Source organism: Falco peregrinus, chromosome 10 (assembly GCF_023634155.1).
Source record: "Falco peregrinus isolate bFalPer1 chromosome 10, bFalPer1.pri, whole genome shotgun sequence".
Lineage (NCBI taxonomy): Eukaryota > Metazoa > Chordata > Aves > Falconiformes > Falconidae > Falco > Falco peregrinus.
The window spans coordinates 8625977-8647875 of record NC_073730.1 but is presented as its reverse complement, the minus strand read 5'-3'; the positions used below and the strand labels follow the sequence as shown (position 1 = coordinate 8647875).

The 21899-nt window shown below is 50.4% G+C and overlaps 1 protein-coding gene across 2 annotated transcripts in view; it reads right to left on the bottom strand.

The window, feature by feature from the left end:
• The window catches only part of PRRX1 (paired related homeobox 1), a 43140-nt gene that overhangs the window by 3980 nt on the left and 17261 nt on the right, over positions 1–21899 (bottom strand). Inside the window, exons 2-4 of one of the 2 annotated variants that reach the window (XM_055815795.1) lie at positions 5217–5392; positions 4469–4650; positions 2947–3015 (exon numbers count right to left, since the gene is read on the bottom strand). In XM_055815795.1, coding sequence (XP_055671770.1) covers positions 2964–3015; positions 4469–4650; positions 5217–5392 — 410 coding nt within the window. In that variant the 3' untranslated portion in view covers positions 2947–2963. The remainder of the gene's footprint in view (positions 1–2946; positions 3016–4468; positions 4651–5216; positions 5393–21899) is intronic. The other variant, XM_055815794.1, reaches the window with a different exon arrangement.

Below are 21899 nucleotides of genomic sequence, written 5' to 3'. Positions count from 1 at the left end.
TGCAGTTCGGTTACTCAGGGATATCCAATGCCAAAGCTGGTTGATGTCAATAGGAAAATTTCCATTTCCTATTTTCTAACCCAAAAGGTTTACAGTGAGGTCAGGTTGCCCAGCCTGCTCGTTAGACCATTGTCCTTAAAAGTATTCCCACTGGAAGCAATGTCTTTTTGATGAGAGCAATTGCTGGTTTTATGGCTTGCGAAATCACGTCACTTCTGAAACACATGTTACATTAAAGAAACACTCTGGGAAAAACCCATTTCAACAATTGTGATGCTTTTTGCTTTCAGCCTTTTGGAATGAAAATTTCCACATTTTTTTCCCTCAGAACTTCAGCTGATCATAAAGAACATGCCCTAAAGGCTGAGGGAAAAAAACCAAACCAAAACATCTTTTCTCCCTTCAAATCATGACTTTATTCATGAAAACCATTACTTTTGACAGCGGAAGCTGAACAAAGATCTCTGAGTCCTTTCCCATCCTACCAAAGACTTGCAAATCTGCTTTCCAGACTGCTATAAAATTTGCTTAACCCACGTGTCCCAGCCTTCTGCGAAAAGCAACCCCCCACCCCAAAACCCAGCAAACTACCTGACCTGTTGCATTTCCTATACATATATATATTCCTATATATGTGGGTCCACAGATCAAAACCACTTGAAAAACACCGCATGAACTAGAGACATGCATTTAATGCAGCCAGCGCATTCAGGAGGAGGAAACCACAGATGCTTTCCTGGAGGTGAGCTCAGGTCTGCTGCTGACCCTTTCCACCTGCCTGCCTGGGGGGCTCACACCTGAGGCTCTGGGAAACACTCTCCTCCATCCACAGCCCAAGAAAGAAGATAGCTTGGTTGCTTTTTACTTTTCTTCTTTTTTTTTTTTTTAATTTCTTCCAGTGCCAGACCGTGGGCATGCACGTTCACCCCAAAGCGCTGGGGGAATCTCTGACTTCGTACTGCAGAGCTGACTTGCCGAGAGTTTAAACACAACCCAGTGCTGTCTGAGCCCTCAGCCTCTGGGAGATACAGACCAGGTAATACTAGTGGGTCCCCTTCGAGCCCAGATGAGTCCTATTTCTCACTTTAAAATCAGGGGAAATAACTTTTTCAGGAAGGAGTTGTCATCTTTGCATCAGGACCGGTAGAAACACGGCAGCTTACACACACAGAAAGGACGGGTAAAAGGACACCCATCCAGGGAAAAGCACCGCAGGTCTCCCCAGGAGGGCAAGCATTCAGGACACTTTGGGAACCTCTAACAGCTACTGGAAGGACACAGAGGATGGACGCTAAAAGACACACATCTAAATACAGGCTCCACCCTGCCCAACTTGGGGTGCATCGGCTGGAGTTCACCAGGGTCCAGGACGCAACGGATGGATCAACATGCCTGGAGCCCTCCCCAGCTGGCCCTGCACCCCCCAAAGTCCCCTCTCCATGGTTGGGTTGGTGACTTTACCCTCTCCTCCCTCCTAAGTCAGCAGCAATGCGAGAAGCCAAATACTGCCTGCAGCAGCATTGCAAAGTTACACAAAGTGTAGAGTTGTGGGCTATTTAAGCTTCCACAGGGTCATCACCCCCCTGTTTCTGTGCTGCTAGAAATTAGAAGTGCCTCAAGGATACTGCAGGTAAGATAAAACAGCAATTTTCAGTCTTGGGTCTAAACTGTCCCCATTCAAAACCAGACTGCTGCCCAAGACTGGTGTAAAACTGCAGGGAGCCTCCTGCTCTCAGCCCCCAGAGCTGGGGGGAAAACGCCTGTCGCCCAGTGAAATCTCTGCTAAACTGAAAATCTCCTGAAACGCTCTTCTTTAGCCAGTTATCCTACAAGGAGCAGCGTGTGAGAAGGCTGGCTCCAAACATCGGTATAGCCGAGGGCTGCTCCAGAGGGTCTCCGGGGTCTAACAAGGGTTGAAGTCACCCTGCTGTCCCCTCCCTCCGCCCCGCTCAGGCACAATCTCCTTCCCCTGCTCAGCTGCCTGCTTTCACGGAACAGAGGAACATCATGTTTCTGAGGCCGAAAATCCTTCTTTCAAATATGGTTTTCAGTGGCCCATGGAGTCAAAGGTTGTTGGAGTGGGAAGTGCAGGCTGACAGCGCAACTGCTAGTCTTGTTTTCTTAGGAACCTAGGGTAAAAAATGTCTAAGCCAAACATTTCAACTTCAAAAAATAACAGTATCTACTCGGCTATCTGTGTGACACAGATCTGTAAATAGTTTTGGTTGACCTGTGGCTGAATATATTTGGAGAATAAACACACGGATTGAAAACCTTCCCCAGATCTAAGAGCAAAACCAGCACCAGCCACACAGCACTGGACGTGGCTCTCCGCCCGCGCCCGGACCAGCTGCTCACCGGGGGCTGCTGCGGCAGCGCGGGGGAGATGGGCAGGGGGCACAGGACCATGCAAACACTCTGCACGGCTCTTTCGCCAGGAGTCCAAGACTTTGATAACTCTGCTCAGTTCAAAGCTTTAATGTGGCTGCGACAACCTGGCCCAAGAGCCTGTTAAGGTGAATGCGATTGCTAAGAGATGATTAGAAAGCCTGGGGAGTGTAAAGTGCCTGAGGGTCCTGGAGCACCCCGCATTGCAGGAACCAGCTGCTCTGCTCCTCTGCCAGTGTCTCCTACCCCTCTGCAGGGCAGTGGGAGGGTGACAGTCCCTCCTGGATGGCGTGTCAGCCAGTGGGGACTGCTGTAAGCTGCAAATGTCTTTGCTGAAATGTCTTGGCTTAAGACAAGAGAAAGATATCAAGACAGCGAGGAGGCATCTTCGCACCATGGAAGGCACAGCCAGGTCTGGACCTCGGAGGAGGGGGTGGGAGGAAAATCCCTAAGTCTTTCCCTTCTTGCTCTCCTAGTTCGCACAACCCAGATGCTTTGGGCTTCTTGTCGCCCAGTGTGGCCCCAGACAGCCCTTCCCAGTGTGCCCCTGGAAGTTACCTTTGCAGGGTCTTCTCCTAGAAGCCGTTATGAAGCCCCTCGTGTAAACAACATCTTGGGAGGGACGATCTATTTTTAAAAGTGTGAGAGGCAGAAATAAGCCATGAGCATTCGGCAGGGATCTAGACTGTGACCAGAGCAGTCTCAGCAGAGAGGGGAAGGACCTGCGTTTCCCTCCCCTGAACTCCCCACCCAGGCTCCTCCCTGGGATGCTACACCAAGGAGCACTTCAGAGAGGAAGCCTTAACCCCAAAAGGGGAATTTTGCAAGACAGCCATCCTCAGATAAAATCCAAAGGAAAAGGGCCATCAAACTGGTGGTCATCAGAAACATAATTTTCAGTACCTGGAGTGGGTGAGTACCCTGTAGCTACAGGGCAGATGAGGAGGACCCCATGGCACTGAAGCGACAACCTATCAGAAGGCTATGAGTGTGCAGACCTAACCGTGCAAGCAATGTTTGGGGTGCAAGAAGGGGGTCAAGGTAACTGAGGAAAAGAGGTCCTGGGTATGGTGTGGCTCCTGGAAGCCAGTGGAAAGCTAGCTGTGACCAAGCCAGAACAGGAAGAAATCCAGCCGAAGGCTCCAAGGTCCTGACCAACAATGAAGCCACTGTGCTAAAAAATGCCCACCAACCTCATTTTTAACTGCCTACAAGCCAGCTGGCTCCCCACAAACCAGCACATCCTGTGGATCTTGCATCCACACCCAGTTCCTGCTGGGCTGTGGATGGCACAGAGGAGGACAGGGAAGCCTGCAACATGCATGGACGTCCCAGATCCTTTGAGCAGGCTGGGGTTGGTTGCCACATCTGCACTTCTTTCCTGCCAGCCCTTAAAGCAGTGCTGGCCACAGGAGGTGGCCACCGAACACCAGCCTGCCACCCAGAGACACTGGTCCTTACTGCGGGCAAGGCACAGCACAACGGCACGGCTCGTTTGCACACACGCTTGTGCTCCAGCAGCTAGAAAGAAATTGCTGAGGGAGGGATGGGGAGCAACAGGCATGGAGCGAGTTCCCAGCCCTTCCTTGCATCCCAACCAGTGACAGCCAAGGGACAGCCACGGAACTCCCTCTTCTGGCCACTGTGTGGTGGCTGAGCCTCCCCAAGCGCTCTGCCGTCACCTCCCATGGATCTGTGTCCCGCGGAAAGGCTTCTTCCTTGCTTTAAACTGGATGCACTCGGGAAGCAAGTGCAGCCCCTTCCGTTTCCATCTATTTCTACCTGATCCTCTTTCCAAAATTCCTGAATTGCAGAGAGAGACGACCAAAAAAGAACTCGCAACCTCCCAGGGAGCCGGCTGCCAGAAAGCCACGATGATGCTCAACCAAGCCCCCCTTGCAAGCCTGGCCGTGGATGGAGTGGGATGGGAACAGGTAAGGAAAACCAGTGGGGTGGTCAACCTGCTGTATCCTCCAGTTGTCCCAGGTGAATACAAATAGCCCACGTGTCTGAGGGCTGCTCTCCGACTGCTCTGTGCTACGCCAGGAACTGGTCGGCCCCAGAGGGGTTATTCACGCACCTGTAAGGCGAGGCAGTACCCCAGGAGAGATAGTCGGTGGGTCTCGGAGCTGGGCGAGGTACTATGGGCTGCTCCACTGCGGTCACGTCCCCTGAGTAGGATTTGAGCAGAGAGGCATTCTTGCTGGCCAGCATCGCCCTCTCGTTCCGGCGAAACTTGGCTCTCCGGTTCTGGAACCACACCTGGGGTGGGAAGCACACAGACACACCAACCATCGCAACCAGCTCTGCTGCGGCACTCACTCTTCCACCACACCACCTCTGCATGCTGGCTAAGACGGGACTCTGTAAAAGCAGGCTGCTCTGGCACGCCTGTCACTGGAAACTCTAACAAGACAGCCCGTATGTTTGTGCTGATAAAGCCCTCACAGGAGGAACTAGCTCGGTGAGGTCCCTGTGGGACCAGGTCTGTCCTGTGCTGTAGGCACGTCTGTTCCATGGTCTGCTTTGACCTGCAGAAGGTGCAGGCTTGCAAGCTAAGAGCTGAGCAGCTCAAGATAACGTGAGCAGCCTGAGCACAGGACATCCAACACCTTGGCCTTGAACAAACCATACAAACACGTTTGACCAGGCAGCTGGCAAGTATGGTGGCAGGTCAGTCCTCCTCAGGGCATGGCATGAATACGTGACCCAGAGGCTTGGTGACCCTAGCGTGCCATGGCAGACCTCGAAGATTTCTGCTGCCATACAGGAACGGCCCGATGACCCCCCGAGGGGAGATCTGTCTAGATACATGCCATGGTGATTACCTGAACTCGGGCTTCAGTGAGGTTGACTCTGCGTGCAAGGTCTTCCCGTACAAAGGCATCGGGGTAGTGTGTCCTCTCAAAGACCCTCTCTAGTGCCTGGAGCTGGCTGCTGTTGAAGGTAGTCCTGTTCCTTCTCTGCTTTCTTTTCTTCTTTTCTTCTGAGTTCAGCTGATCATCTAGAAGAGACAATTGAAGATGTGAAAGGCTAGAAAGCTAAGAGCCCGCAGCGATGGGGTGAATAACCTCAACGGTTTCAAGGTGGGAAGGGCTTAGGAAGGGGCTTGCACAACTTAAACACCACACCTTAACCGCACCGCATTAGTCCCCACATAAGAAGGAGGTGGAAAGCGCATCAACCCCAAGCATTTATTTCCCAGCTTAACTGTGTAAGACTGGTACCAGCTCTCTCAAGCTACCCGACGCTTCCTTACCTCTAAAAACCAAAAAAAAGTCCGAAATGCATCTCCTCATTCCTGATCATCCCAGAAACCTTTTCTGACCATAAAGAATTATGGTTAGATGTTTCTAACCCTGTTATCTCCGCTTCAGACTTCCAAGGAATGCCCTTAGTAGGGCATAACACAGCCCTCTGGGATGAGCACAATCCTGCGCCAGCTCTTACTGTGAGAAAGGGTGCCTGTCTCCGAGTAAGGAAAGCGCAAGGAAGCAGCTATTACTCTGGGCTTGAGTACAGCCAAGGTAATGCTGTTCTCAGTATGTAGCTCCACTTGGCTTAAATGACAGCTGCATTCTCCTATCCTCCCCGCATCCAGACCGAGAGGCGTCAATTCGGGCAGAGAAGGGGATCTGTAAACAAAGAGGTGTCAGACAGTGGAAACGAAGCATGACTGATACGAGCCTGATACACTTGTATGCTTGCAAGCCAAGGACATGGGAACACAGTCAGGCTACATGGATAGCATTGCAATTGGGAAGCAAGAACCCAATGAAAGAGAGACTGAGCATCAGCAGGTTGGATACCGTTGACTGAAGCACAGCTGTGCACTCACCAGCACCCCCCTTGCCTTGCCCAGGCCAGCAAGGCGGTGAGCAACAAACTGTGCACCCCACAGGAGCGCATATTACGTTGTGCCTGGTTTGTACTTATTCCAGCAACAAAGCAGCACATCAGACGGAGTCATGTGTACCACTGCTGGCTGTGCCCACAGTCACTGGAGCAACATCGGTGCTATTGACTATCATCAACTATGAAATGGCTTTTCTTAGCAAAGCTGCTCTGCACCATCTCTCCTTTTTCCAGCGCTGCTGCACATGCCAATGTAGCAGCAGTGATGGAGCTATTGATGCATGGGTGCTCGCAGGTATTGGCAAGCACCTGCCAGTTTTGGGTTTGAACACTCTTTATTAGGACAAGCTGGAGGCCGCGACACTGCTTTTACTTCTACCCCACCTGTACCGAAGTACGTTCACTCGTCACCCCAGCCACAGCCCAGCGAACACTTCAGTCACCGTGGGAAGCCCCGGCAAAGGAAGGGAAGAGCCAGGCACCAGCCTGCCAGGGTCGAGGCCACCACTGCCTCCGTAGAACAGGGCTGGTACGCCATCGCCTTCCACTCCTCCCTCTTCCAGTGCTCCAGTACGTCTGGGGTCCCACCAAAACCACCAAGGCTTCTCATGCAGCCCCAGCCTTCAGCACTGCCAAGTGCACCAGGCAGAGCCCCAGGTGGGCAATGTCAGCGTGGTCCCACTGTCTTACGTGGAACAACAGTGGTTACATCTGAGAGGATCTGAGCCAATATACAAGTCAGTATGCATTAAAATACATTGATCATTGCATCTATAAAAATGCATGTGCTACCAAATTATATTTTAAGTTAATCACCATGCACCTTGGCCCTGGTGATGAGTCCATGGGCTTGACCTGCTACATACAGTTGCTGAATATCCCCTCAACAGTCCTTGCTTTTGCCATCTACAAATATGACAGCTCCCCTCATCCCCCTGTTCTCGAGGGGGCATGTAAGGCACCGGGAGAAGCTGACAAGGAAATTAAAGTCTATGGTTGTTGTTCTCACCACCTGTTTGTGTTTCTTTTCACAGCCCATCTGCTAGCAGTTACTGCACCTGAACGCCTTTGGAGCAGGGCCCATCCGTTTGGGAACAAAAGGACATTCCTCTGAAATTAAAGCAGGTTTTTCAAATTCCTGCAGGTTTACAGCTCTTCCATCTCCAACCCTTCCCCAACAGCCTGACAGTCCCCAGCAGACTCCATTCCAGCCTGGGGATTCCTGGGTGCAAAAAGACATTCTCGGTCTTCCTGTGTCTGAGAGGAACCGTTTGGAGACCCATTTTTAACAAGCCCACTGAATCGTAAAGCTGAGCTGGGAAGGGACTGGCAGAGGCAGGAACGTGCCTGAAAAACAAACGTGTGCAAGAGTCCCAGGGCATTAAAACAAGGTTACAGGCGAATCCGTCCTGCTTGGGTGGCGGGAGGCGAAGCAGAGCCACAGAGGGATGGGATTTAACTGCTGCTTGTTACACCACACGTGTGTTTCTACCTGCTGGGGGGTTTAGCGCTCTCACAGGGTCCGTCCCTCACAAAGAAGCAGTGAAGTCCTGCACATTCCTCTCCCGACTCATCATCAAAGCCTTCACAGAAAGGGTCAGCGACTTCCCCCGGCTCTACTTGCAAGCTCCGGTGTAGTTGCACTGCCATGCACCATGCACCACAGCAAACAGCACTGAACGCGCCTCGGGCACGATCATCCCTCGGAACGGCACAGACACGGCGAGGCCAACATCAACATGGGTGTTCAGCCACCTTCTGAGTTATCCATTCAATGCTGTTTTCTGATCTAAACCCTGCCTACGTGGATGGGACGAATAAATCAATAAAAGCCTTTGGGACACCTCGGGAACCCCCTCCAGGGCTTTTAAGCATCAGTTCCTGCCCAGAAGACAACACCCGGCTGGAGAGAGCACAAGCCCAACACTTTCAGGCTGTTGCTCAGACCCTGCGTGACAGTTACACATGAGGAAGGGTGAGCACATCACTCTGGGGAGCAAGAAGAAGGGCCAAAGCTTGTAAAACACTGGAGAACAAGAATGCCTCCTGCCAAGCACGTTAACACAACTTGCCTGGTTTCCTCCCAGTGTAAAGCGAGACACCGGTGATTCACAGCTCACCTCGTAATTACTGGACCCAAAAATAGCAAGGCCAAGGAATGGAAAGTCGCAGGCAGTGGCCGTGTTGCAGTGACTCATGGTCGGGTCACGGCTGGCTAACGCACCTACAGCACTGGCTGGCACGGAGCGGGGACGTGAGTCACCCCCTTTTTCCAGGACATGGCTGGATGCAGGTGTCGACCTGTAACGGGGGGGGGGGTGCAGGGGGTGTGTGTGTCGGGATGCTGGGATCTCCTTTTGCTGCACTTCTGGAACAGCACAGCACAGCTAGATCCAAATGTCTACAGGAGTTACTTGGGTAGCAGGAAAAAAAAAATAAAATAGCCGTATTAGCCCAGAGCACTGCTGGGTTGATCACTTGTTGCGTTTTGCCATGCAGACATGCCATATGTTGATTACAAACTGCTAATGAGGGATTGCAGGCACCTAAACCCCAGATGTCTGCAAATGTCACCTTGCTCACAGCAGTCACTGGCTGCCTTCAACATGTCAGCAGGGTATTCTTTTTTTTTTTTTTCTTTCCCTTGCCATTATTCCTTTATCAGAAAACAACGCTGAACACTGAAAAATAGTATTTCTAAACAGTGTTGACAGCACTAGTGACTGCAGTCAGCAGAAACTGAGAGAAGAAGAAAACAGCTCTAAAGCTTTTTAGATGGGTCAGAAGTCTTTCATCAACATTTTTTAATCAGAAATATTTTATTACGAGCAGCGTTCTCAAAAGCTGAGCTGCTTGCAAATGCATCCCCTAGAGAGACTGAAACACACGTTCTCCTCTCAGGAACCCGATGCTGGAAAATCTGGGAATTTCATTTCAAATTCCCAACCTTTCATGTTGGGCTGGGGGATTTTGTTTCCTGTTTCCACATTTGCGTTTTCCTGTGTTATTTCTGCATTCACCCATGACACACAAATCCTGCTGTCATACATAAAACGCGCTTCTAGGATGCACCAAAGCATTTTCAATCGCTTCTAAATTATATGAAACATGCCGTTCTTTCCCTTGCTCATCCTGGCTCCTCTCGCAATGAGGCAGATTCACACCCGAAGACTCTCTGACCTATGCTCCCCACTGCCCAGCGGCTGCCCTGGTGCCTGTGACTATCACCGGGCTACCATCGGACGGCTCTCATTGGGATGCCACATTGAAAATAAAATGCATTATAAAGCAAAACAGAGTTGAGAACTAAACGCCTACTACCTAAAAGTTACAAGGCCAGTGTTTTTTCCACCAGTACTTGCAACCACAACATATTTTGGATTTCCACTTTGCAGGAATGCTTGTGCATACTTGCTTTCATTCCAGGTCAGAACAAAAACTAATTTCCAGATGGGATTGACATTGTGTGGGCAGTTTTGAAAAGTTTTGACCAGTTCCATTAAGTCCAGAACCAGCTAGTATAGTACATTAATTGGATCTGAATTGAAAGTAAGCAATTGGATTTAATTAAGGGAGGGACGGAGACATTTTACCACAATTATCATATACTGTAAGGCAGGAAAGATTTGTCACATCAGTTATATAAACTGCAAACTGAAAAAGGATTCCAGGAAGAAAATAAGGAATCGCACTATAATCACAGACTTCAAAATAAGAAGTTACCGCTGAAGTTTGAACACAGATTAAAGAAAAAACAAGACAAATTATTTCACAGGGAAAAAACCCACAATCTAGAAAGCAAAACCCCAGCAACTAAAAACTCTTAAAATAAAAAAAAAAGATTCTGCAAGCAAAAAAAAAAGAAAGTTTTCTTCAGAGTGGTGGTGAAAGGGAAAAGAACAGAAGGGAGAGGAACAGGCTTTTTAATTGGGTTTAAAGTTAAAATTTAAGAAGTTTGAGTAGAAAGAAATATTTCCGCAGGTCGCCCCTGGCTCCAGGCAGGCTCCTCTCCCCAACATCACCTGTCCACGCAGTTACAACCCTTTGCAGGCTCTTGTTCCAGTTTTATTTCCGCTCTGCTTTGCTTTGATTCATTATATCCCTCCAAAATATTGCAATTCTTTGGGTGCAGGGCAGCTTTGTCAACTTACATCATAAAAAACAAAAACCAAAACCCAGACCCATAAGGTTTAATCAAAGCTAAAACAAGGTGCCAGGAAGGGGAGCAGGAGGCAGGAACGAGGACGTACAAAATCCACTTGATGGCAAAGCCCTGTCCCAACCGATCTGAGTTGGGTCTCCAGTGATTTTCCATTTGTGCGGGATGCTGGAGATGAGCCAGCGCAGGGCAGCCCGGGGGCAGGGTGTCCCATCACCATCACTTGCACAAAGATGGGACCATACCCCATCGGGAAGAGCCAGCAGACACCAACAGCGCTCGATGCCGAGCCCCACCGCAGCAAGATTCACCCTAAACGACACAATCTCAACCTGAAAAGCCACTTTACAGCCTGAAAACATCACTTCAGCAGAAAATGGGGAAAAGCCTCGTACCTCTGTTTTCCCTCAGCTTGTTTTCCATGTCTTTGACCAGGCTGGATGGCCAGGCCCATCGCTGGTTTTGCAGCTTTCCTCCCCGAGCATCGCCTGGAAGGATGCTGCTCCTCCGTGCAGCAGGAACCCATCGCTCAGGAGCATCCTTCATCTTCGCCAGACGCGAGCAGGGACACAAGAGAGGTGAGGGAACCTGCACGGCTAAGATTCTGTGCTCAGGGCTGCCTAAAGTATGTTTCTAAAAGCTCCCAGGAGAGAATGAACTCCAGTTTATACGTATTTCCACGCATAAAAAGTATTTTCAAATGGCAATAAGGTTTAACATCAGGGTACAGAAATGTTAACACGGCGAAGCTGTAGCTACCCTACACCAGACATCATGAATGTAGGCAATATGGAATGAAGATGACACTTAGAAGAAAAATAAATACATTAAGGTAGGACATGCCTATCAAGCCACATACTGAAACTAGCCCTGACAAGCAGCGATGCCAAGCCCAGCTGTACGACCGCGCTAACAGCAGGTTTGTATTTATGATTACAGGTCAGACTATTGGAGATTTCTGAATTATCATTTTTTTCCCATGACACAACATCGGCTGTGCTTTTTTCCTAACCTTCGCTGTTTATTTGTTTGCTTTTTGTGCGCCATCTGTGCACAAGACCTCAAATTATTTCAGTTATACAGAAGGTTCAAGTATCTGAAGTTCCAGTTTTGTTAAGATCACCAGGAACACAGGGGAAAAAAAATTAAATAAATAGAAAACAAAGAAACAGATGCTATACTTCTTCTAAAAGCCTTCACTTTTTATTATCTCAGAAACTAATCAGGCTCAATTTTTGCACATAAAAAATGAGCACAGAACTCCAGACAGGCAATACTGAATTTTTCATATAAAACTCAAGTTTTAATATTAAATGGAAAAGCGTGGGTATTTTCAGCATTACCCATGGGACAATGGCAGATCCTCTCTGAAGCGTCTGCAATGTGGAACCTATCAGGATAATTTTTAGCTGACCGCATACAAACAATTACATATCATTACAGAGCTGTGAATAACTTTTGCATGGATAGCGTGCCTACGGTCTCCCGTCGCACTCAGCTCTGCCTGCCAGAGCCAGGGAACTCGCTGAGGTCCTGCACAGCCGTGGCTTCACCAGTGCTGACAGTGACACCCTTGCTGTCCTCCACCAGGACAGGCGCTGGAGCAGAGGGACCTCCTGCCTGTGCCATGGCCAAAAGGGAGATTTCCAGGTGGGTTTCAAGGTGCAGGACCAGCCGGTGCCTCTTGCCCACCAGGAATGAGGTCTTAGGACTGTTTGCCTTCCTGGTGGAGAGCCTGTGGACACCTCCAAGCTCCTGGTTTCTAGCATGCAAAGTCTTCAGCTGGACTTACCACGCACCGCAGAGGCACCCCCCGTGCTCTGCACTTTTGTGGGTCCGCAGAGCTGGGGATCAGGTGGCCCTGTGACCCCAACCTGCTCTGCTCCTGACCCACAGACAGAGCAGCATGAGCTCCTCCCTAGCAGCTCAGAGCCCTGTCCTACGACAAATGTAAAACAAAACTCCTTTTCCGGGTGGTTTCAGCTCTGGTGCTCTGCCTCTCATCTGGTGGGAACCTGCAGAGCACATGGGCAGTTATAGCGGCTAAGATGTGCATCCTCCCTAACCACGTCAACATTCCCACTTACTGGAGTTGACAGAAGAAATCATGTTTGGGGGGAAAAGAAAAAGTAATCATGACCCAATGGAAATCCAGACAGTCTCTGTGGAAAGACATGATGTTTGAGTGTTAATTACTGGGACAACAATGTTTGCGGGGCAAAAGTATACATCCTTCTCCAGAAATTGGTACAAAGCCACTGAAAGTCCCCTTAGATCCCACAGACTAGTCAGCAACAGCTCTGGTTTTCTATTCGCTAGGGTTTTCCTTCTGGGCATCCTACAGCTCGTAAGGCACACGGCTTAGTCCTGCTCTTCTAACAAGCCTTTCCGCCGGGTCTTGGGGTCAGAGTGTTCCCATAATACAATAAGCACTGTATGGATCTCATAAGCTCCAAGGCACAGTATGTTATGTGTTTGGAATTCCTTGTATGCTTTTATACTTTGTTCTACATATTGTAATTTTTATATGCATTACCACATTGATCCTCGGAAAATTAATTAAAAAAAAATATAATCAAAAGCAAACACATATTTTAAAAGCCTGCCAGCGGCAAATCATGTTCTGTGAGACTGCACTTTGTAACTGACAAAGAGACCAAACCACCAGACCGTGGCAGCGATCCAGTGGGGTGGATTTACCAGGCTTGGGAGGGGACAGGATCCAAGGGGGGCTGTAGTCCCGCCCCCCGCCCCCCCGCCCCCCCCCCCCCCCGAAGTCCCTCGTTAGGGCAGCTGATGCTGATGCTGCAGAAGCATTGGACCCATGACAGAGGAGCAGAAATGCAATCACACAGCCAACCCCCACCACCATACCCAAAGGTATCATATCCAAAATGGGTCTGTGCATCCCAGCGCAGCATCCAGATGCAATGATGTCCAGCTGCTGGTGCCAATACGACCACCAGAGCTTCCCTGGAGAGCTGGAGCATCTCAGCCTTCACCGCCTCTTCTTCACTCTTGGCTAAGACCCAGGATTGGTGCATTTGGCAGGGCTGAACATGTGTGAAGTCATGGCTTTGCAAGGTCAGGGGTATGGCTTCCAATGCCCACATCCTCTTCCCGTCAGCTCCCCTTCCCATGCCATGTGTCCTGATGTTTCATCTTAGGAATGACATTCATGCAGCCAGGCCCAAACCTCCAAACCTCCACCCTACCTACCGCTCCATCGGTATTTTCTCATTTCCAAAGCCACCTATCTACGCTCTTGGCCCCTCCCTGCCCCAGTTCATGCCAGAGAGCATCTTTCTTCTCTCCGCTCTGGCACCCTTCCTTGTCCTTTCTACAAAGGCTTGAGAAGCTGAGCTGTGTAACACTGCCTTTAACGCCAAGGTGCACGTGGGGTACATCCAAACCAGCACAACGGCTGAGACTATTCTTCTGAAGAATCACTGCTGCTCTCAGCCTGACCGTGTAACGAGACCTTCCCATGCAGGAGCAGGCTGGTACACTGCGAGTGCCAGTATCCATGTCCACCTGGACACCACCAGCTGCCCCAGAGACAGCGGCCCCTTCCAACCCAAGCCATTCCATGATCCCATGATTCCATGATCACGACAATTAGGCAAGGACAGGTTATTAATCTATTTTCCACACCGATATCCCTCCGCAGCAAGCTCCATAGGATTACATGTTATACAAAAGGCACACAGTATTATTTCCACCTGCATTCCTGTTGGATTTACCTGGTGTCCCCTTTCTCTTTACATACAGAGGTGACCCACAGACCTACAGCTGGACGTGAACCGCAAACAGGTGTCACCTACACCCCAGGTTTCAGGAATCAGTACGCCCTTTGATGCCAAGCTGCTGGGACAAGGATTTAACAACAAAATACAGAACATGTTAGGGAGCCTCCTCCACTTTAGGGACCAAGCACGGAGTGGATTTTGATTCCTTCTATAGGAAGGAGTCCCTAGGACAGAGCAAAAACGATGCTGGTGCTTGGGCCAGGGGTTAATGGGGTGTACTGGAGCTAGGAGCACAACACAGACAATTCCACAGCTGCTCCAGCCCTTCGCGATGGTACACAGCAGCCTTTCCAAGGTCTCTCCAGCCCTCAGTGTAGCCCCTGAGACCAACACCAATAAATACTTCCACTTTCTTCTGATGGCCACAGACTCAGAAGGCTGAGCCTCCTTGTTAGTACTCACGTAGGATGCATTAGCCAGAAGCCATGAAGGGGGACTCTGAAGTCCCCCTCCCACTGCACCTGAGCTCTAGGCAATACCACTTTCATTACCTTTTCTCTTGTATTTAAGAGAAGCGGCAAAAATCCTCATAAACTTCAGCTAGAAAAACTTTGTAATGGGGAAAATCAGAGATATTTTTGCAAGAAGCAGATGAGTGTAAAAAAAAAGGGGGGGGGGAGGGGAGAAGAAAAAAAAAGAGGGTTTTGCCAAGACAGAAAGAGCTGCTTTGGGGGAGATATTTTTCAGTCCATATATATGTTGCAGATGAACCACTTGGCATTTTGGGCCTTTCAGCTGGCTCATTTCCCAATGCTGCGGCAGCCACAAGAGCCTGTGAACGTTACCCAGCAATCTCCCGCCCGCGCCGGGAAAGACTGACTCAAGCTGACCAGCTTCATGAATGTCTCCGCTTGTTCAGGTCCCTGCGGAGGCCCACCGCGCTGCTGAGAAGTGCCGTTATTAAACAACCCCATCCCGACTGGATCTGGAAATTCACTTGGATGTGTTGTTTTGGTACGCAGGACCCAAACGAGCGGACAATGACGGGGGCGGGGGACGCGCACACCAGCTGGCCCCACCGGTAGGCAGAAACACGGTTCTCAATGGATATTTCATCTGTTTGCTGTTGAAATATCCAGGATCACAAACTGCATGGCACAGAACGACTGTGCCAGGACCACGGAGCACCACAGGCTGGAAGAAGGGGAAGTGCAAATGAGGGTGACAACATCAAAACCAGCTCTCCAAAGGCTGCGCTCCCCTTTCATTAGCGTCCAAGAATAAATGTGTTTCGACCAAATCAAACCACCACTGCCATTGTCCCTACCAAGCAAACTGGACTGGAGCTGCAGCAGAGCTTCTTTTAGAAATCCAGGTTTTGACCACTAATGCATTTTATGGGTCCCTCTTGATCACAACTGGAAAAATTATGGCATCAGAGATCCAGAAATAACAGACCTTGACCCTGGCTGACAGCATCCAGTCCACCTGCCTTTTCCAAGGGCTGAGCATCCTGACCAGGAGCGCGTCTTTGAGTGGGGGATAAAGGACCTCTACATCCCACATCGCTACGGGACGCAAAGGGGATTAGAGCCTGTAGGGCCACTTCAAAACAACTCTTGCTCCTTCCCAGGTCCGTAGTGAAAACCTGCTCTTCTAAGGCCAGGGGACAGGGAGGAGGAACAAGGCTGTTGCTGGACTCTGGGGGATTTCTGCGGGACACAGGGGCATTCCACAAAACAGAGGAGGCTGGATGGGATGGACCACGGGCTCCAGCATGCTCCACGCCCTGGCTCTGTGGGATGCGAAGGGCAATCAAACCCACCTCCATCCTTAGTCTCTTCTGGATGGCGAATGCATTTCGCATTAGCTAATAAATTGCTACATCTTATGTTTCTTAGCCTGCTGGAATGATGAATATTTTGGAATGTATTTTGAATGGTTCTCTGCCAGAGTCAAACAATCATCTAGAGATTTTAAATCAAAAGGCTGAAAAATGGAAACCTCTATTTCCACAAAGTTCACTGCAGTCTGAAAAGCACAATTCCCAGCAGAGGAGGCAGAATAATGATTGTCAGGGCTCCTGCAAATTGGGGCAAACGAGGGGATATGTTGGAAACTACAATCCCTAATACAAAGTAATCTTTGCCTCCAGGTGATGAGTATTTTATAGGATATCTGCTTATTGCTGCCCTTAATCTGGGTGAAATGTCACATACTCTAACCTAGAGGATCAGACAATTGAGGTGACCTGTACGGAGACACAGGGTATCTCAGCCACAAAACACTGCTTTTGGTTTGGTGCAGGGTGAGCAGACAAATGCTGCCCTTCTAGCACAATTTAACAGAATTTAAGCCTTTTTAAAGGCTTGAGCTAACGAATCACATCCATTGCCAGACTAGCCACATCCTCACCTAAGAGAGGAGTATCCCAAAGCCAGCAAAAGAACCGATGGCTCACCCAGGGTAGCACAGGTGGAGAAAGACGACTAATGCACCCGTGCTGTGCCCCGTTGTCCCCCTGCTCCATGCGCTGCATCCCGCCAGCTGCAGGAGCCCACAACAGTTCACGTACATCATCAGTCACCAGGCAACGAGGGCTGAGCAAGCTCCGCACAAACCCAACGCTCAGATGGAAAGTCTCCATCGATACAGGAGACCATAAGTGGTCTGGTCTCATCGGAGCAGCCGCAGATGGAGCGGGTCCAAGAAATAAGCTTCTTTCTCCCCCGTGGAGATGGGCTGTCTAGACACATTGGCAAAGCCGTGCTGCCGAGTTTGTAGTGCTGCATCCTTCTTGTATACAGCCTGTCAAATACAGCAAATTCCTGTCCCCTGGCCTGTTAGCATGGGCATTTTTTCAAACTTCCTAGTGTCAGTCATGTCCAGAAATGCCAATTACATTTAATGAGAAATTTTCAAACAGATTTTTTTTCCTCCCCCTAGGAAAACATTTTTTTTTTATCAACCCTCTGGCAAAATAACTTGCTGGTTATTTCATTATGTGTATTTTTACTAACAATTAAAGTAAAAATAAGTCAAGTACAAAGTATTTGTAAGCCAAGAAACACTAATATGTGAATATGAATTGCAATGGAAACCTGAAAAAAACACGTTCTCCAAATAATTAAAAACACCCTGTTCAACAAAACCTATGGGAGTTAGGTGATGTTTTGCACTAGGAAAACAATGAGGTCTGAGAATATTTAGAGAGAACATGCCTAGCCCCAGGGCCACTTTCAACGCAATATGTAAGTGTAGGTTTAAAACCATCCAGATCAAAGCCTTCCTGAAATAAGTAAATCACCTTCCACCAGATTCCAGATTACAGGGGTGATCAGTGTATAGTGTCCAGATCTCTCCACCATCGGAGGTCCTTAAAACGAGCTACAGGAACACGTGTCAGGGCTGGAGTAGGTCAAACAGCATGTGCAAATTCAGTGTTGCCCTGGGGTAGAGGTGGACTGATGACTCAGCTTCACCAGTTCTCTGCCAGATGTGCATCCCTGGAGCCTGCATCACGCTCCCAGCTCTCGTTGAAGCTGTGTTTGGGGGAAGAGCTTTGGGAGATGGCAACAAAACCTGCAAAAAAGCAAAGCTGGGGACAGCAGACAGAGGAGCAGGGTGGGATCTGGCAACCAGGGAAACTCGCTGGCTCCAGCTTTCTCAAGGACTGTGGGCAAGCCAGCCCGCTCCTCTGTGCCTCCGTTTCCTCCCCTGCTTCGCCTGGCCTGTCTCTTTAGACATCCCGCTCTTGGAGGACACGCTGTGCCACACTGTCATAACACATCTAGTAGTCCCGTACTTACAGGGGTGCAGACAAAAAGCAAATAATTTCAAAATAAATCAGAAATGGCATGCATTCGCATTACAATCATGCCATCCATGCTGTTGAGTCTCACAGCATGGAGAATAAATTAACTGCAAGTAATTAAAACACTTTCAGTGTATGGTATGAAGGTACACAGCAGCTATTTCATTTCAGCTGCATACGCAAATGCTAGCTGGTGTATTTGTGAGTACTGCAGACCGCATTACTTAGCCATGGTCAGTGCCAGCAGCAATGTGAGGCTCCACATCGATGCTGCCTCTGCTTTTAACCCTTTGCAGAAAACCTGTCAGTTTTGATTCATAAATGAAGGCAGATGGACCTATTTCAGATTTGCGGTGCTCCAAAGAAAGGTTTAACGGTGCCCCAGCAGCTGACGGGCACCACCACATCCCTGTGGGCACCTCCCCAGGCCGATGAGGCACACTGCTCCTGAAGCTCAGGCTCGATTCCCTCTGGGTCAGCCACAGCATCGCCCGCATAGGGCCTCAGGTCACCCCACTGCTGCAGCTCCCCCAGCCTCACCAACCTACTGAACCATCATCCCGAGGCCTGGATGTCTGCATTGATTTAGACAGAAGCAACCATGGGATGAGCTTTTCCAGAAGCTCCACCAACAGCATCCTGTCAGGGGGCTTCTGAAATCATCTTGTCCCTAGGAAAGAAAGCTCAGCTGGTCCTGGCTGCTCACAGAAACCTTGAGCGCCTTCAGCTTCACTTTGGAACCTCCACCAACCTCTACAGTCACAGAAGTGAGTGTGCAAGTGACTCCCTGTCAGAGGTGGCTTCCTCCCTCCTCTTCTCGTGCAGCTCTCCCTACATCTCCCAGAAGGGGGTACCAGGAATGGCCACCACGGCTCAGGCCAAACGCCCTCTCCTGCCAGCCCCAGGGCCCAGGCATGTCTTGGAAGTGCTGGCAGCAATGCCGAGCTGGGACTGGCGAGCAGCCGTGAGCAGCCAGCCACGAAGCTCCTGGCCACGGGCCACTGCTAGCCCACATCCCTGCAGGCACAGCCTCCAACCAGCCCTGCATCCCAGCCCACTCGCACCGGCTCTCCAGGCTCTCCCTCAGTCACAGAACTGGAATTCAAATGAAAAGACTGGAATCCCAGCATGAGAATCCAGTGTCCTAATATGCCAACAACTGTACCTGCAGCCTGGACAGAGCCTGGATTTTCTGAGACAGGTCAGCTGGGAATACCCTTCAATCCTTGGCACAAGGGACACTACGGGGTGGTGCTGGGTGGACCCAAACATCCCCCCTGCAGGTCCTGGAACACGCAAATTGCTACGCAAAGACCACTGCCATGCAACATGGTGTAACAAAGATCAGAGCACCCAAAGAGCCCTGAACCACCTTGGAGAGAACTAAAGCAGAACGGTCTGGTCCTGAAATAGGTCCTCTTTTTCTTTTAAGCACAGCTCATTAAATGTTTGCTGGAAAAACAGAAAAGCATTTTCCACTGAGAAGAGGACATCCAAGAAAAGCCCTTTCGGACATAAATTGGCAAGAGACTCCCAAGCATTTATCTTCAGCATAGAATGTGCTCTGTCAGGAGGGCTGTAACTAACAATACGCTGAAAAACATGCCACAGACTTCCACTGTATTTTATTTGGCGCTAAGGGGTTATTCCTCTGCACAAAGTATTTGCAACTGGCATTGGTTAAACAAGAAATTACAACCTTCAAAAGATCTATTTAGCGTCAGCTGCAGAAAGTACGGAATTTGCCATCGGCTTCGATGACAACAGATTATGCCCCACGAAACGCTGCAAACACGCTCGGCTACGACGCTCGGTGCGAGCTGCCAGTTTGGCAGGGGGGCTGGGGACCCGGTGCTGCCTGCCCCTTGCCGGGGGGGCCACTGCCAGGGCTGGGGCTGGTGATGCTCCTCTCCCCATCCCTCCGGCTCACATGCCTGCCAAGCTCAGCAACAGGGCTCGGGACGCAGCAAGCTGGTTTCTGCAAGGGCCTTGCAGAGCTGACGGGCGGCCAGCAGAGCCGGGCTTGCGCTGGCTCTAGCCAGGCTGCGAAGAACCTCTGTGCCACGCAGAGCATCTTGTTCCATTTGGAGCAAGACACCCCAAACTCGCTAGCCCCACAGCTGATTAGTACTCATGAGGAATAAGAGGGAAGCGCCCCATTCCTCCGGGCTTGATGTTCAGCCGGGACAGACTGAATTCAACGGCGCGTAAAGGTCAGGAGGGCACAGAGCCCAACGGGTCACCCAGCGCCTCTCCCGATGTGGCCATTTGGGAGCTGCATCCCCTCCTGCTCCTGCGCAGCTCAGCTGTGTGCCAGGACAAGAGACAGCTGCACTGCCCCGTCCTGCGGGATTATTCCCTCCCCCCCGAGCGGAGGAAAGAGCTCTGCCAGCAAACTCCCCAGGCCCTCAAACCTCTTTCCAGGCTGGCTTGCTGAGCGCTCCAGAAGAGAAAACCCCAGAGCCAGGAAACCTTCCTGGTGTTTCCCCAGGACGAGCGCTGTGTTCACACCGGAGCACACGGGGAGTGCGTACGCGTGGGCATGGCACAGACCATCGCTCAGCTGCCGGCGCCATGCACCGGGCAGTGTGATCTTGGGTTAACCTGGAAAAAGCGACAGAGGTTCTTGGTCCAGAAACAAGCTCCACCTGGGCGGTGAGAGCGGGCTCTGGAGACGCCAGCCTGAGCCATGTTTTCCTGCGGCAAAGCCAGAGCCCGCACAGTGAGCTGTAAAACGCTCCCATCCCCATGCTCCGCAAGAACCTGACTGCTTCATTCCCCAGCCTGAGTCTGAGCCACACACTACAAAGACAGGGGGCGACTGGGAAAAGACCCTTCCTTTCCCTTGCCCTGGCAGGCTATTTAACCACCGGCAGAACTCGCAGCAACAACAAGGAAAAGGGGGAAAAAGAGGCTCTTTGCACATGGCTGCAGCCCGCTGCGGTGCCCTGTGTTAGCAAGATGTGCCCCAGCCCCTGTAAAACCCACGTGCCATCTGCAGACTCTGAGTTAACCCCTGCTCCTGCAAGCCGAGGAATTGTCACTTGGCTTGAAATTAAGCGTGTCTGTGAGTCTTTGCCAGGCTCAGGGAGAGAGGATAGCTTTGCCTCGGCTGTGCCACCCAGCGTTGCTCACGCACAGCAGGAGCAGCCAACACGGGACCAACCTACGTGTTCACAGACCGTAAGTCGGAGCCTCCGAGAATCGCACAACTGCCTCTGTAGGAGACTGGCATCCAAACAGGCTCTGCACAGACTGTGCCTCCTCTCAGTGCACCCTCTGCTTTTTTTTTAACCTCAAAGCTGGACAAGTCTCATCCTTCTGACTCTCACACACTGGCAGAGATGTACTTTTTTTAACCCAGGCTTTCACACGAGCCCAGAATCTGGAGCTTAACAAAAAATAAAAAAAATTAAAAAAAGAATGAAGAGCCACAGTCCTTCAAGGAGTCACAGCAATGCAGGGACTGGACTTTGGTCCCACTGTACCGGCCGAGCATATTCATGTGGTAAGCGACAGTCCTGCCATAAAGGCTTCGGGCACTCTGTTAGGGAGCCAGGCAAGAGCTGGCCTCCTGGTTGTAATGGTCTATCGTTAGCCAGCTGGCCCCGTCTTAAAAGCTGAAGTGTGACAGCTACAGCCATCTGCAGAGCCCTTTGATGCTGAAGCCACTTGCAGTCCAGCGCCTAACTACAGGCTGCAATGCCCAGCTTGAGGCAACAGCCCAGGAAAACCTCGGCCATTTCCCGCTCCAGAAATCAGACGGCATTTTCGACAGGGCAGACCCTGGAGTCCTCGCCTAGCTTTTTGTCAGGGGAAAAAAGGCCTTGTAAATTTACTCTCCTCTCCACAGGGAGACCAAGCCAACATTGTCAAATGACTGTATCAGAATCATGGTTTATTTCCCAACATCTGACGGGAAGCAGCATATCAA